Raw genomic sequence first — 16,116 nt, 5'->3', positions numbered from 1 at the left:
GGTAATGTGTGGAGTCTTCTAGTTTCTTGTATTCAATTCTAAGTTCCTTTTATCCAATTTAACAACTCAACACATGTTATCATATCATGAGATTTCTATTCAACTTGATTTAAGTATATCCAACCGAATCAATCTTACAAGAAAAAAAATATATATAATCCTCAGCAGATTATTTATTTTCAACTAAGCTTACTTAGGTAATATGAACAAGATAGTTAAATACCAATAAAAAAAATTCTACCTAACAAACAATTTATCAAAAAAATTGTTAAGAGAATATATTGCTCAAAAATAAAATCCTATTCGTTGAATAAAAAATGCATATATTACTTGATTTTTCATCAATTTTTTCTTTTTTACTTTTCACATATTTTTTCACTTAGTTTTATATTCTTTCATCCAATCTCAATAATTGATAAATTGTATGAATTTTGTCTTTGATTTGAATTCAACTAATTTTGATACCTAATTGGTGTATGTGACAAGTTTTGGGTTAAGTTATATTTTGAAAATATAAACATTGATTATAACAATATACATCACAAGAAATTACAAATTGGATTAGATCAAATTTAGATTTATATGAAAGAATTCTAGATCTACAACTTTAATGTTAGATCTTATTTTTTTAGTTTTTAAGGATCTAAAGTGAAATTTTCTATAAATGATTAGGATAAAGAATGTTGGGACCCAATTTGATACTCCAAACTTTAATGAAATTTTAATGCTCCGAAAACAAAATACAATACAAAAGTATATATTTGGAGTTTTAAAGCTCCATAAATTTAGAAGGAAGAGAAGATTTTTTTTGAGTTAGAACTAGTGGACCCATTTTAAGTTGGATGACAATTTTTGTTAGTATTTGATATTATAGTGAGTAAAAAGAATATTTGGGCTAAGAATTTTATTTTATTTTTTAATTTAGTATATTTATTTTTTTTGGACTATTATACGATTAACAAAAAAATAAAAATAAAAAAATTGGAAGACCTGAAATTATAATTATATCTTTTAGAGTTAATTTTAAAAATTAAAATATCTTTTAAAATTAAAGTAATTTAGATTGAATTAGAAATATGATATAATTTAAAAAAAATAAACTATAAAAATAAAGATATAAATTTAGAAAATTTGAAATGACAATTATATCCTTGTAAAGTTAATTTTAAAATTTAAAATATCTTTTAAAGTTAGAATATTGAAATTTAAATTTGAAATGAACAAAATTTGATATGAATAAAATTCGGTCGATCAGCTTCCTCTGTATTTAGTATGTCATTTATGGTGACCTAAGACCGTCATCTGCTTCTAATTACTTTAATTAAGTACTAGTGTTTTGTAGTAAATTTGATTATAGTATTTTTTAAATTTTAAAAATTAATTAGCTTAAGTATTTTGAGGTTTAAGTTTAATTATTTATATTTAATTTATTCTATTATATTAAAATTCATTCTTATTATACATACTAAAGCATATATTATGTTATTATTTTTTAATTAGTATGCTAAAATTCTAAAGATGATTGTTTCCACCTTTAAATATGCATTTAAAACAGTTTCTTAAAAAGATTTTTTTTTTAACTTGTAAATCTAGAGCTTTATACTTTTTTTTTTAAAATTACATGAAACTTATTATTTCATTATCTCGTATTTTTTTTTATTATGAAAAATTAAAATTGAGCAACAATTCATACTGTCTTACAATTATCTATATGTTTTTTACTTGAATTCAATACTACTTTTAATTATTTAAAATTATTCTGCGATTATATTGTGAATTTTTTATTTAGCCTATATTATATCTTTTTTATGTTATGCTTATTCTCATTTTATCCATTTTACTTTGATTTGTATCATTTCTTTTCATGGCTATTTGGTAAATGATAGAATATTATCTTAGTGTTTGTTTCCTTCGTGTTATTAAAAGATTAATCGAGAATAATCATTTAAAAAAATTGAAAAGAAAGATAGAACAAATAAACTACATTTAATTATTTAAAAGCAAACATGCTTTTTTTTAATAAAATAAAAAACTTTTATTTATAACAAATTTTCTCAACTTTATTTTTCAGGATCCATTTTTTTTTCAACTTTATAAAGTTCGCCTAAAAATTAGCGAACTTCCTAGATCGACAAACTTGACTACTAACATAATGTTCGCGGATTCGGCGAACATGCTCTCACTACAGTACAATTTTGATTATTGGTATATTTTTATTTTTTTTCAATTAATATAACTTTATTCACTTAATTTAAAATTGTTAATTTTAAAATTAAATAGATATAGTTTAAATTAATAATTTAATTTAATTTGATAAAAATAAACGTAATTATATTATTGTATTCATATGATTAATTATATTTATTTTGTTTTTAAAAAATATACTATTTTAAACCTTAATTTTAAAATAAAAAATAGTTTAATTATTCTGTTAGTCCTTATAATTTTATCAAATTTTTAATTAAGTCTCTATATTTTTTTCTTTTCAATTGGTCCCTATACGATATTAGATTTTATAATTAAGTCTCTGGAGTGATAAAAATGTTGAAATTAACAGAATATTATATCAAACAAAAGAAATATGCCTAACACTTGATTAAATATTCTATTTTGTTTAATAGAATATTTAGTTGATTCCAATGTTTTTGTGATGGAAAGAACTTAGTTATAAAATTTGATATGGTATGGACACTTAATTGAAAAGAAAAAAAATATAGAGATTTAACTAAAATTTAGTAAAATCATAGGACCAATGGAATAATTAAACCTTAAAAAATAAATATCCTCTTATAATTTTTAAATAAACATGATAAGCAAAATATATTTTCTTTATTTTTATTATCTTACGCAAAAGATATCTCTAACTATATTTTTTAGGTAAGACTTATTAGTTCTTTCAGATATTTTGTACCTATATATACATCCTAATGTTATTATTTTAAAGGATTATATTTATCTATTTGTTGAGGTACTTAAAATATCAGTGGGTGAAGACCCCTTCAAAACAATAATACGCGAATGTTTATTAAAAATAATACAAGTATATTAATTTTTTAATTTAAAATTAACAGTTTTAAATAGTTACTTTTTAAAAATCGAAATAGCATAATTAATCATATAAGTATAATAATACGATTACATTTATTTTTATCGAATTAAATTAAGTTATTAATTAAATTATATCTATTTGAATTTTAAATTAAAAATTTTATAATTTAAAATGTTAAATTATGTGAATAAAAGTAGATTAATTAAAAATAAAAATATATCAATACGATTTAAAATTGTATTGTAATGAGTTTATAAAATTCTAAAAGAAAGTGAATCTTAAAAGATAAAAATAAAAAATTTTGTTATGAGAAACAATAATTTTTTATTTTATTTCAGTAAAAAATCAACACTAATAAAAACTAAAATTAAAAAAAAAAAACGCTGCTTAATAAATAAAAAAAGATGAGAGAGAGAAAATGAAAAAATAAAGAGGCAGGTTTTGGTAATAGAAAAGAAAAGAGAGCGTTGGAAATGAAAAGATTTTGATATTAAATTTAATATAAAGATAAAATTTCTCTTTTGTAAATTTTTATGGAATTTTAAAATTCTAAACAATAGAGAAGTATCCTAACAGCTACCAAGAAACCAACTCATATCCTCTCGGCTTGGATAATTTTTATTTTTTTGGTAAAATCGACTTGAATAATTTTAATTCGCAAGTTATCCTAGAAGGCCAAAAGTCTAAACTACTCGCATCTAAACGAGTCTTGTTCTGACCCAATTACGGCTTGTTTTACCAGCTCTAATCTAAATTATCTTCAATAAAATAAGTTCATGTTATTCTATATGCGCGAGACAATTGATGTATGTGATAACGGTGTTTTGAATTGAAATATTTTCCAACCCACAAAGTACTATCACTCATTTTTCGTCTTAAAACTAATCTATGAATGAAGTCAATGTAAAAGATGATAGACTTAAACTTGGTTTCATAAATTAATTTTTAAACATTTTTAAAATTTAAAAATATTATAATAGATATTAATATAAAAATTAAATTAGGATATTAATTAATATAAAAAATTATATTAGACTTTTTAATTTTGATAAGTACACATTTTTTTTAAAAAGCTCCACTTGAGATGTTTTTAAAAGCACCCGAATCTTTTAAAAATTGTAATCACAAGCGTTATGGTCACCGCCTCTTTAAAAAGATTTCCCAAACCATATCTTAATGCAATTAAATGAATGGACGTAAATAAGCAACTTAAGGAGTGAAAATTAATCAAAATTACTCCATGATTGTAACAACAGGAGGGTTATGGTCTCTAATGGCAGATTCTCCTAGCTCGTGACAATGTTTCACACTCTTGCTGGTTTTAACTTTGGAACCAAGAACTCTCTTTTACACAAAGCATTCAGCTATGTTGGTGATGGTAACAAGTGAAGCATCTGTAAATAGCACTGAAATACTTAGCTTTCATGAACAACAGTATTCACAATAGCAACCTAAATGCTAACTCCGGAAAAAGCACGTACCTAATACTAGACTAATATTATTTGTATACCTAAAAATCTGATGCAGTGGTGAAGATAATGTAAGAGATTACAAAGTTGGAGGAAATGGGTATTAAACTCTTGGATAGCGTGAACGACCCTTCTTCTTTAAGAATTCAGGGATCTCAACCAAACTACCGTCGGTGAAAGAGGAAGATCGCCGACCAACACCAATGGCATCTCCCTGTGCGAGTTGACCGGCCTGCATTTTGAACAAGGATCAGAAAAACGGTTACTCAATCACAGCTAGAGAAAAGAAAGAGATGAGGGAAGAGTTTTTAAATCATACCTGTGTGGGTCTTCCTTCACTTTCCTCTTGCCGCTTGAATCCAGTTGCAATTAATGTTATGCTTACCTATAGAAACCAAATGACATGATTTACCATGCTCATAATAATATACATTCAAATAATTAAAAGTGATTATTTGATACATCATCATTGTAAATTTTACATTGACAACCAATCACATCTCTCTCTTTTTTTCAAAAAAAAATTGCTTAAATAATTCTTTCTATCCCTATAAAATATACGTTTTTCAGTTCTGGTTCCAATAATTTTATTTTATTTTGGTAGTTAAAATTTAAAAGGTTTTGGTTTTAGTCCTTACTATTAGCTTGCTTCGTTAAGTATTTACATCACAAATTAAATGATGATCGGACAAGCTGAAATATTGATGTGACAAGACGTGACACATCAGCATTTAGTTTGCCCCGTCAGCACTTAACAGAACAAACTAAGGATAGAGACTAAAACTAAAACCTTTTAAATTTTACTGGACTAATAATACCAAAAGATAAATTTTACAGGGAGCAAAACAAAAAATCAGATATCTTATAGGGACCAAAAACTTATTCAAGCAAAAAAAAAAAAAGAGATTCTTTTACATTTTTTGTGGCCGTTATCACAACACAGCCACTTATAGTATATTAAAATTGGATCCATAATTCTTGAACTTGATGTGAGAAATCGTAGTTTAAACAGCATTTAGCTTTTAATGCCAGCAAGATAAAAGATACACACGGTTTTTGTCATTTTAATTGATATAATATATAAATACAAAATAAATATATAAACAAAAAAATACAATGATGACTTTAAACTTGATCCAATTGTATCAGTTAAGTTTGCAATTCTCTCTATAAAGGACCACAGGTTTTTTTACAAAACGTCATTGAAGAACAGTCTTCTTCTAAGGACTTAATGGTCGAAGTTACTTCTTTAGGGTGATCTTAAAGCTTCCAAAAGCTATATTTATTAAAAAAAAAAAATAACAAAACATAGTCAAAGGAGTATGTTAAAAAACTTGGAACGTCAAATTGGTTCTTAGTTATCTGCAAATATAAAAGTGAAACCAACTTGCAAAGTGCTGATCAACTGTTTATTGTTAGCACATGCTCATTGCATCATACAACTTTTATTATATCCAGGTATAATTGCAGGAAACTTGCTTCCTCTAGGAAGATGATGGAAAGGGATGATGTTGGCCATTTGAGATAACCGTGTAATTTATGCAAGTTCATATAAATAATATTTGAGGGATTACATAATTTGACTTACTTGTCCACTGAGCGATGGATCTATTACTGCTCCAAAGATTAAGTTAGCAGTAGGGTCCACAAGGTCATATATAACCTCTGCTGCAGCATTTACCTGCAAATGATTGTAGAAAAAGCAATAGCACATGAAAGATCATCCAACATTATAGTAATAAACAGAAGGCTAGTGCCATTTTATTTATTTAAAATTCTGCAGTATAAGTCAAACAATCATATGCTCAATTCAAAAACCAGGTTTATAAACTATCTATTCGAAAAGTACCACAACAAAATTATAGTAACCTCTGATCTTTTCACGCATAGATAAAAAACCTGTAGACTAAAACTGAAACAACTTGCAGTTATCTCAATCATGTAACAAACTGTTTCTATGGAATTTGGCACATGATTGTTAAGAGTTCTGACTGCATTCAGTATATACTGCTGTTTTTGACTTCCCATAACCCTCAGATTATACTAATTCCAAGGAACAAGAAATATTAAAGAGATAAACAACATGGGCATAGACAAAATATATATTTGGCAAAGGAGAAATCTTAAAAGCCAGATGAATAGCTAACTACCTCAAACAATGTAAGATCACTTCCACCGGTGATGTTCCACACAATTCCAGTAGCCCTTTCTATACCAATATCAAGCAAGGGTGACTGGATAGCATTTAATGCAGCATCTCTAGCCCTTGTTTTCCCTTAAACAGAAAAAGTAGCCCAATTTCAGCAAGATACATAATTCAAGGTCATAATGTGCGCATCAATTGCAAGCCCAAAAAGGTGGTGGGTCGATGAAAAGATGATGCATTTAATTAAATAATCAAAAATTCAAATAGTTAACAGAATGTAGAGCAGAGAAGACCAGCTCCAGCTCTATTACTGAGGAATGAGGAGCATTAAACCATATTCAGTTCACTGTTTGTTTCTTTCAGATATACTATGAGAAAAAAATAGTTCCAAGGCAATGTCAATCATGCTTTAAAACAATTTTGGTTGTGCAATTATTCCCCCATAGACATGCCCACCATAGGCTAATTATGCAGCTGTCCTTCTAAATACATAGTTTACACATATTATAATGTACATTGAGAAAAACGGGATTTTGAGTTATAATATGATTGAAATAGAATATCAGGATTCAGGAACTGCAATGCAGCCCTTTGTGATTTCCATACACACCAGTTGCAGTCCCTATCCCCATGAGTGAGGAACCTGCATTGGCCATTATAGCTCGAACATCAGCAAAGTCTACATTCACCAATCCTGGTATCTGCAATCAATTGATAAAACTATGGACATAAGACAGAAACCATCAACTCTAAACCACAGGTAACATAATGAGGACAACTTATTGGTGGAATGGACAGACTATGCTTACCTAAGTGCATCCAATATTGATAACAAAACAAATGATTTCAAGCAAATAAACATATGGTAACACACAATTTTAAAGTTTGAACCAATCAAAACTATACGTTAAAACTGTTCATATTTTTACATACCGTAATAATATCAGATATGCCACGAACACCTTGGCGAAGGATATCATCAGCCAGATTGAATGCCTCGGTTACAGGGGTAGATGGAGAAACCGCTGTCAGCAGCTTGTCATTTGGAATAACGATCAGAGTGTCAACGTTATCTCTTAAAGAAGCAATTCCTTCTTGTGCTTGAACAGCTCTCCTTCGTCCTTCAAATGAGAAAGGGGTTGTGACAATACCAACAGTCAATATACCCATTGACTTTGCAACACCAGCAATAACCGGAGCTCCGCCAGTGCCAGTTCCTCCACCCATTCCAGCCTGCAAAAGTGAAATTTACTTTCCAAGCTTACGAAAATATACCAATACTTTAGTAGTGTTGCAAGCATTCTTATTCGCAATTCTGATTTTTGAAAAACTAACATATTTGAAAGGTACCTATCTATTAGTTTATTCTCCATCTTATCTACTCTTCTTAGCCTGCTTCTACTCCTACCTATTGAATATCTCTCCATCTCATCTATTTTTATTTGGGCTTCTATTTGTCAAGTGTCAACTCATCCATGATCAAACCACAAAAGATAGAATTCTACAATCTATCACAAATCACGTTTATAAGTATAATATTTTGAAGAGTACCATATAGAAAACTCAGAATACAAAATCCATATGCACTTTGCAGGAGCTATAATTGAAGTAGATTGGACAATTGAACTTACTGTAACAAAGACCATATCAGCTCCATAAACTGCCTCTTCTATAGATTCTTTGCTTTCTTTAGCAGCATTCATGCCAATGTCAGGGTTACCACCAGCACCAAGACCTCGTGTAAGCTCTTGACCAATCTGCAGACGGTTCTCAGGAAACACAGGTGACATTCTCATTGCTTGAATATCAGTATTAACAATCCAAAACTCCACGCCGTTCATCGAGCTCTCGATCATGCGATTGACCGCATTTGAACCCCCACCACCTACACCAATGACTTTGATCTTTGCCTCATTGTAATTACTCGGAGTAGATGTGGCTTCTAAGCTCTCAGCAACATTTCCACCCAAACTATCCTTTCTTGGGTCATTCACTCTGCTGCTCCCTTCTCCTCTAAGCATTGACACCTCTGGATGCAGATCCAGAAAAGGGTCTTTACTATGATAATTACTAACACCGTGGAAATGCGAATTGGCAGAACACTTAACTTGCAATAAGGGGGACTTTCGGTTGCCGCTCGAAAATCCATACTTGGTCTCACACAGATTGAGGAAACATGTTTTCCCTCCTACAACAGCGAGCACTCCTGCCGAATTCCTAGCATTGGAAGGTGCAAAACACGTGGACATACAGGTTGCCATTTCTAAATTCTAAGGTATCCAAACTCGTGAGCCGTGATAAGACTCAACAGATTGCTACAAAAAATCAAACAAGATAAATTAAGCTTCAAAAAACGAAAATAAGCCCCGAAAAATTAGGTCGAAAATCAGCAGATTTTAGGTAATTGCAAGGGGCAATATCGAGTAGCGTGACAAAAACCAAATTAACAAGAAGAAGAAGAACAACAACAGCAGCAGCAACAATAGTAATAGAAGTAAATGAATGGAGAAATAGAGAATCGGCAGTTAAGAGAAGCACAAATCTGAAGCGGCGCAGTGTGAATTGGCAAGAGAGAGACCTGAGAAGTAGGAAGAGAAGAGGAAGTGTGGTGGAAGCATTTGCTTTGAGGCACTCGCTGACTGAGTCACTCACTTCTGTATTCGTAGCTCAATTGAGGTTTTTGGTGTGTTGCTGTCTGTTATTGTTATTGTTGATAACGAAAACTGGAGTGGTGCGTTTCAGCTTGTGACTGCTGCCTCTTGTTTTTTATGGGTACCAACGATGTTGATAACATTAACAACTTCGGAATTAGATGCTACCTCTCTCCCTAACTTTCTCTAACCCCTATCAGCCAGGGTTTTTCAATCTTTTACTTCTTTTTCTTTCTATCTTTATTTTTTCCCTTTTTTTCCGATTCATTTATCAGTCTTTAAATTAAATTCTTATTTGACACTTTATTTATAATTATTCACTTAATTATGGCCTTTATCTATGTTTAAGATTTTTATTTTCTTTAGGATATACATCGATCATACTAAAAAATTAATATTATATCGGTCAATTTCAGCTAATAAAATATTGGCCATTAATAATAAATAATTTAGAATACTTTTGAATATTCTCTTTAGTATAATTATAGATGTTCTAAACTAGTTAATTTTAGCCAAAAAATATTGGCCATTAAAAATAAGTGAAACCAAGTTTTTAAAATTAAAAATCTACTCACATACTACTCTCTCTCTCTCTTATTATGTTTATTATCTCTCTTCTTTAACGAATAATATTTCTCTCTCGAATAAATTATTCTTCCTTCTCTTTCAATTTTTTGTTGTATTGCGCTACATTTTTTGTGCATTTTGTTCAAAATTTTATGCTTATGACATCTTGTTTCTGAATTTTTTAATCTACAATAAAGTACTTGTGAATTGGATATGAGTTTTCGTTAAATACAAAAATATTTAAAGATAATCATATTTCAGATCAACTAGATCCGTGTGAATTAGTTGTTTCTTTTCCATTAAACATAATTAAAGATGTATGAATACTTTCTTTGATGATTCTAACAAATTAGTGTAATCTATCCAAATATTAGTTTCTATTATTTGTGTTGTTGTTCTATACTTTATATCTATGTGCTATATTTATATATTTTTATTCTTTTATTCTTGATTCTGGTTAATTATGATGATATTAGTTCTTCTTATTTGAGTTATTCTATGATTAAGTTGTTTATTCTGTTTCAATATTTCATTTCTATATCTGTGAATTTCTGTGCTATACTAATTAAAATATGTGCTATACTTAAATATTTTTATGTTGTGATGTACTAGAATTATTTTGTATATGATTTTTATTGTGGCTATTTTATTACTAGTTTTTATATATATCATGTAAATGACCAATAATGCTAAAGTTGGGATGATTTTTAAATTTTTGAAGAACTTGAAAATTTTTATATTGAACAAGTTGAAAATTTCTATAAGATTATGCTAAGTTTATAGGTTTTCTTTACCAAAATAAGAAACTCAAGTAGGAGGAGAATGAAATAAAAAACTAACTCATTACATGTAGTAGAGAGAGGAATATAAAATCCGATATACCGCCTGCTGTGAAGATAAATTTTATATCTGTTGCAAGGTCTCCTGTAAGAATCTATAATTTCATGTATGATATGCCTTTTGCTTCCTTTGTTGGTATGAATCACCATAGTCATTCTATATTTTTTGAATGTGTTTTGATGAAGAATGAGGACGTTAAACCATTCAAGTGGTTATTTGAATGTTAGTTTCGGTGTATGGATAAAAAAGTTTCAAAAAGTATTATAAGTGATCAATGCACATCGATACCAAGTGTTATGGAAGTTTTCATGCCAACTACAATTCATAATTAGTGTATTTGGTACATTTTGAAGAAGATTCCACAAAAATTAAATAATTACAAGAAACATATAAAAATTGAGCAAGCAAGGAATCATGTTGTTTGAAACTCTTTCAAAAAAAGCATTTAAAAGCAATTGAAGTGATTTTCTTATTAAGTATGAAGCAAGTAGGAATAAGTGACTGACAGGTAATATTTTTGTGTGAGTCACTATATTTCTGTGTTCGAAAAAGTTATTTCTGTACTATGCTTATATATTTCTATGCTTTAGTTTATTCACTTACTTTTTTCATTATTTTATAGAACTCTATGAAGATCGTGATCTATGGGTTTCAATCTTAATCACCACTTTTGAGTTGGAATGAGAAGTACATAAAAGAGCGAAAACATCCATGCTTTTTTAAATAAGTTTATTACATAGAAGAGTCCATTAATTCAGTTTGTGAAGCAATATGATAATTGTCATGGCATAAAGAACAAACAGAAAAGAAAACAGATGTTGTAGATTTTAATAGTTATATTTTATATAACAAAATCATCAATAAAAGCTCAATTTCAACATGTCTATACTCATATAAAGTTAAAAAAAGTGCAAGTACAATTTAGAGAAAAGATGAATTGTATTGCAAGATCGAAGTATTATCTTCTAGGCATTAAGGTATACGAGGTATTAGAATAGGTTGCAAACTCCATATTTAATAGTTTTGAAGTTAAATATGATGCGTTATCAGGTGAAATAAGATGCCAATGCTCATTATATGAATCAAAAGGTAAATTATTCCGTCATTTTTTGTGTGTGCTAAGTTTTGAGCAAGATAAAGTGGAATCAAGATATATATATTGAAACGTATTACAAGGTTTTTGTTTATTTGTAACAATTTTTTTATTTGTGGAGGTTTATAACCCCCACCAAATAGTTTGTGGGGGTTTCTAAAATTCCCAAAATTTGAGGTGTCACGAGGTCTTTTGTGTAAGTTTTGTGTGTGTTAGTGGGGGGTTTTATATTGAATTTTTGTGACGATTTTAAATCACTTTTGTGGCAGTTTAAAACCCCCACAAATTATTTTTTAATTTTAAAAATATAATTATGTTGTGAGATTTTTCAAACCTCCACAAATTCTGTAATTATTTATTTATTTTTAATTTCAAATCATTCATTAATCTCATCTCATTTACATATTTTTAAATTAGAAATTTATTTTTTAATGTCAAAAACAATAAACACATTCAAAGAGAAGTCTTAAACACCAATTTGGTTCAGAAATTTCATAAAATCACCACAAAACAAGATAATCCAATTAAATTCAATACACAACTGTAAGCTTTAAAGTTAAGCCAATCCAATCAAAAACAGATTAACATAGCTTGCTACCTGTAAATGAATCACAATTCTCGTGAAAGATATAGAAAAAAAAAAACTTGAAAAGGATATTATGAGGTAAAGCCAATGATTTTTAAACTAAATTGAGTTAACCTGGATTCAAAACGCATAGATTTCAAATGAAAATAAATATAAATCAAAGTTAATTTAATTCTAAACATGCATTCAAAACTCATAAAAAGTTAAAAACAAAATGATTATATCTATTCTATATCTATAAAGGGCGAATTTTTTTCACCGAAAGTTGACATTTCTACTATACCCAATTGATGTTAAGATAAAAATTGAAGAACTTTAGTATGTACGGACCTGAAGACGGGTTGTAAGATACTGAAAATGAAAGAAGGTTATGAAATCTAACAAGGCCATTGTGTGAAGTAACCAAAAATCAAAGAACTTTTAGACGGAGAGAGAGAGAAAAAGAGGAATTGTAGTAGTTTTAGTAAAAAACCTTTGTAAACTTGTAATTACTAAGACAATACACTTCTTACTATATCAAATACAAATGCTTAAATATCATTAATATTAAGTTATCCTTCTGATATCAATTAGAGAGTCAATTACCAATTGCTCTACAAGTAGTTATGATACTAAACTAAACTAAATGTATTGTCAATGGTGGCACTAACCATGGAATGAGTGCTGAATTCAAAGATAGCTAATAGCAACAACATCAACAACTTTGAGCTGAGACTTCATTTATTCCAACAAATACACTACAAAGAAAGTCCAACAATGTTTATTTCAAGACATATGTATTGATAGTTTACCCTACTTGTGTAAATACATATGGATAACATGTCCATCAGTGTTCATTCCAACTCTTAACTCCACTACTATATGTACACTACTTGTGTAAATATTTAAGACAATTATTATATGATGTTCAACTAATTAACAACATTTTCAAGACAATAAAATAACAATATTAGCAAGGAAAAATAAGTGAAACTATGTTAAAAAGCAATCAATTGTTTACCAAATTGTTGCTTAACTTTTGGAACACCAAATAATGAAGTACCAATCAATTTTACACTACCATATATATGATTCCTGTGATTCACCGTCTCTCTAATCTCCTTCAAGGCTTGTGTCTTTTCTTCTGCTTCATGTTCCAAAATCTTGTACTGTAAACAGAACAAAAACTAACTCGCACTGTTAATCATAAGCTGAGTTGATAGAAAAAAGAGCATTATTTTATTTTATATACCCTTTGCCACATGAAGAAAAGATCTGCATCTCTCTAGTTAACAACTTCAATAGAGGTCCGTGATGGTAGGATGCTGTTGTTTGGAGGAAAGTTAGTGGATGCAGGATCGAAGCTTTCAAAGAGAGAAAGAGCTTGTCAGCTTTGATTTTGGTATCACCATACTCCATCACATGAGAACTAATTGCATAGTTGTTATAATTAGAAGTCTGTTCCTTCACCTGTATAACAATACGAAGAAACCTTGCTGATTATCATGTATTAATATGAATATGATGTTATAATATTGTTAAATAGAAATATCTTATCGATTGATATTATTGCTGCAAGGTTTCTTTTCTTAGATTGTGAGTATGGCTACACACATTACATATAAACAGAATTAAAATTTGAAAAGAGAGGAAGAAATAATAGAGAAGAAGAGTACCTGTCTTCCATCTAAGACATGTGTTCGGATTGGAAGGCAACATGAACGACATTATTCTCTTCTTTCACGCTTGCATTGCCACATTGTAGTGTACTAATTCATCCCAATCAAAGACTCCAAGTAAAAGACCGATACTTTATAGATTTAAAAAGTCATGATACTTTTCAGAGTGCAAAACTGGGTCTTTAAGGTTGAAAATATGGTAAGAGTTGGAATACAAATGAATAGGAATTAAAACCACTAACCTTATTGATGTTGGGAACTAATTCCTACAAATTAAAAATAATATTCTTTGTTATACTCTATTATAAAATAACAGAATTGTTTAGTTAAAAAATATAAGATCAATTATAAATTTTAAAATATAAAGATTTATTTTTAAATTTGATAAAATTATATAGACTTTATTAATTCAACTATACTAAAATAGAAATAGTTGTACGTGATCACACCTGAAAGATTTTCATCTAAGTTTTCATTTGCCATATATTCATAGATGAGTCCTATATTAGTTTCTTCATTGTAATAACCAATAATAGAAGTCAAATTTCGATTATGTACTCTCATTAGAATGTAGACTTTTTTATCATATGCCTAGAGCATCTGTTGTTCAAATACTACATGTTGTCCTTTCTTTTGGATGCTAGGCACACCTATACAAAAATCTCAAGTGACCTTAGGTATCCAAATCTTTTTGGATCCTTGAATGTTAAACCACCTCTTTTGGCCAAGACCATTGTAGTTGCCAACTATTTTGTACAGTTTGTCTCCAATCATTTCTTCACATATATTGAATAGGAAAATGTCCATCTCGATTGCATAAATGATAAAAATCTTTTTGGTTGCTGTTTTTTTGGATTAGTTGGTTTTTAAAACTTTAAGTCATCTGAAGTAGAAGCTATGTTTGCAAAAGGTGATCTTTCAAAAGTATTTTTTTATTTTGATGAAAATCCAATCCAGCCTTTTCATAAAGAGGTTTTTGACTAGTCAAGAATTTATTTATATTTTCAGAACTTTGAGCAAAATTGGCCAGATCTTCTTTTAAGCTTTTTACCTCTTTGTGCAACCTTTCATTTTCTTCAAAACAGTTCAAGTATACAATCATAGAGTATTGTTTCTCACAGCCTTTAAGTTCAGCCTTTAGCCTCTTATTTTCTTCAACAAGATCAACAACGATTTTGGCTTCCCTTAATTAATTTTTGAGAAAAGTGTTTTTGGTCTTTAGGATGTCATTTTGAGATTCAAGTTCATGATTTTCATTTAAGAAGCATCTTAGTTTCTCAGTGAGATGATTGATCATAAGATGAAGCTCTTCAGTAGAGGGTTCAATGAAAATTACATCATCAGTTTGATCGGCCATGAGGCAGGTTTGGGATTTGCTCTCTGATTCTTCCTCTTCGTCTGAATCGTTTTCCAGATCTTCCCAAGAGGCCATGAGCCCCTTCTTCTTTTCTTTCTTGGTCTTTTCATCTCTCTTTAGCCTAGCTTCTTTGCAGTTGTGACAGATTATTTTGCCTAGATCCTTCTTTGGTCTTCCTGAACTGCCTCCCTGCGCCTTTCCTTAAGCTTCATCATTTTCCTGAATTTCTTAGCAAAAAGAACAAACTCATTATCAGATAAATTATCACTGGATTCATCATCTAGGGACTCAGTGAATGATTTGAGAGCAATTCCTTTCGTTTTGTGTCATTTTTCAAGTAAGCGGTTTCGAAAGAAAATAAATTTCCTCTCAGATCATCATATGTCATTTGATCATTGCCACTGCTCTCTGCTATAACTATAGCCTTTGTTTCCCAATCTTTAGTGAGACTTCTCAGGACTTTCCTCACTAACATAGGTTCAGGGTGAGTAATCCCCACAGCATCTAAGCCATTGATGATGACGTTGAATCTTTCAAATATTTCGTCAATAGATTTTCCTTCCTCATAGAGAACTGGTGCGCGAAATTGTGATCAATACTTTTCACAACTCTCATAATCCCCGGTCATGAACCCCAAAAACTTGGTAGCTCAATACCATGGCATTACACAACTTCACACAACTAACCAGCAAGTGCACTG

At 29.4% G+C, this 16,116-nt stretch overlaps 1 protein-coding gene across 1 annotated transcript; it reads right to left on the bottom strand.

Annotated features, from left to right (window-relative positions):
* Positions 1-4,467: 4,467 nt before the first annotated feature.
* On the bottom strand, positions 4,468-9,507 carry LOC107493978 (cell division protein FtsZ homolog 2-1, chloroplastic). The gene is made up of 8 exons (XM_016115017.3): positions 9,243-9,507; positions 8,296-8,979; positions 7,598-7,897; positions 7,275-7,365; positions 6,669-6,793; positions 6,107-6,199; positions 4,838-4,903; positions 4,468-4,750 (listed from the first exon to the last, which is right to left on the bottom strand). Exons 2-8 carry the CDS (start codon positions 8,923-8,925, stop codon positions 4,622-4,624), a joined length of 1,434 nt encoding a protein of 477 aa, XP_015970503.1. The 5' UTR covers positions 8,926-8,979; positions 9,243-9,507; the 3' UTR covers positions 4,468-4,621.
* Positions 9,508-16,116: the final 6,609 nt, after the last annotated feature.

Source organism: Arachis duranensis, chromosome 6 (genome assembly GCF_000817695.3).
Source record: "Arachis duranensis cultivar V14167 chromosome 6, aradu.V14167.gnm2.J7QH, whole genome shotgun sequence".
NCBI lineage: Eukaryota > Viridiplantae > Streptophyta > Magnoliopsida > Fabales > Fabaceae > Arachis > Arachis duranensis.
This window is presented reverse-complemented; position numbering and strand designations above follow the sequence as displayed.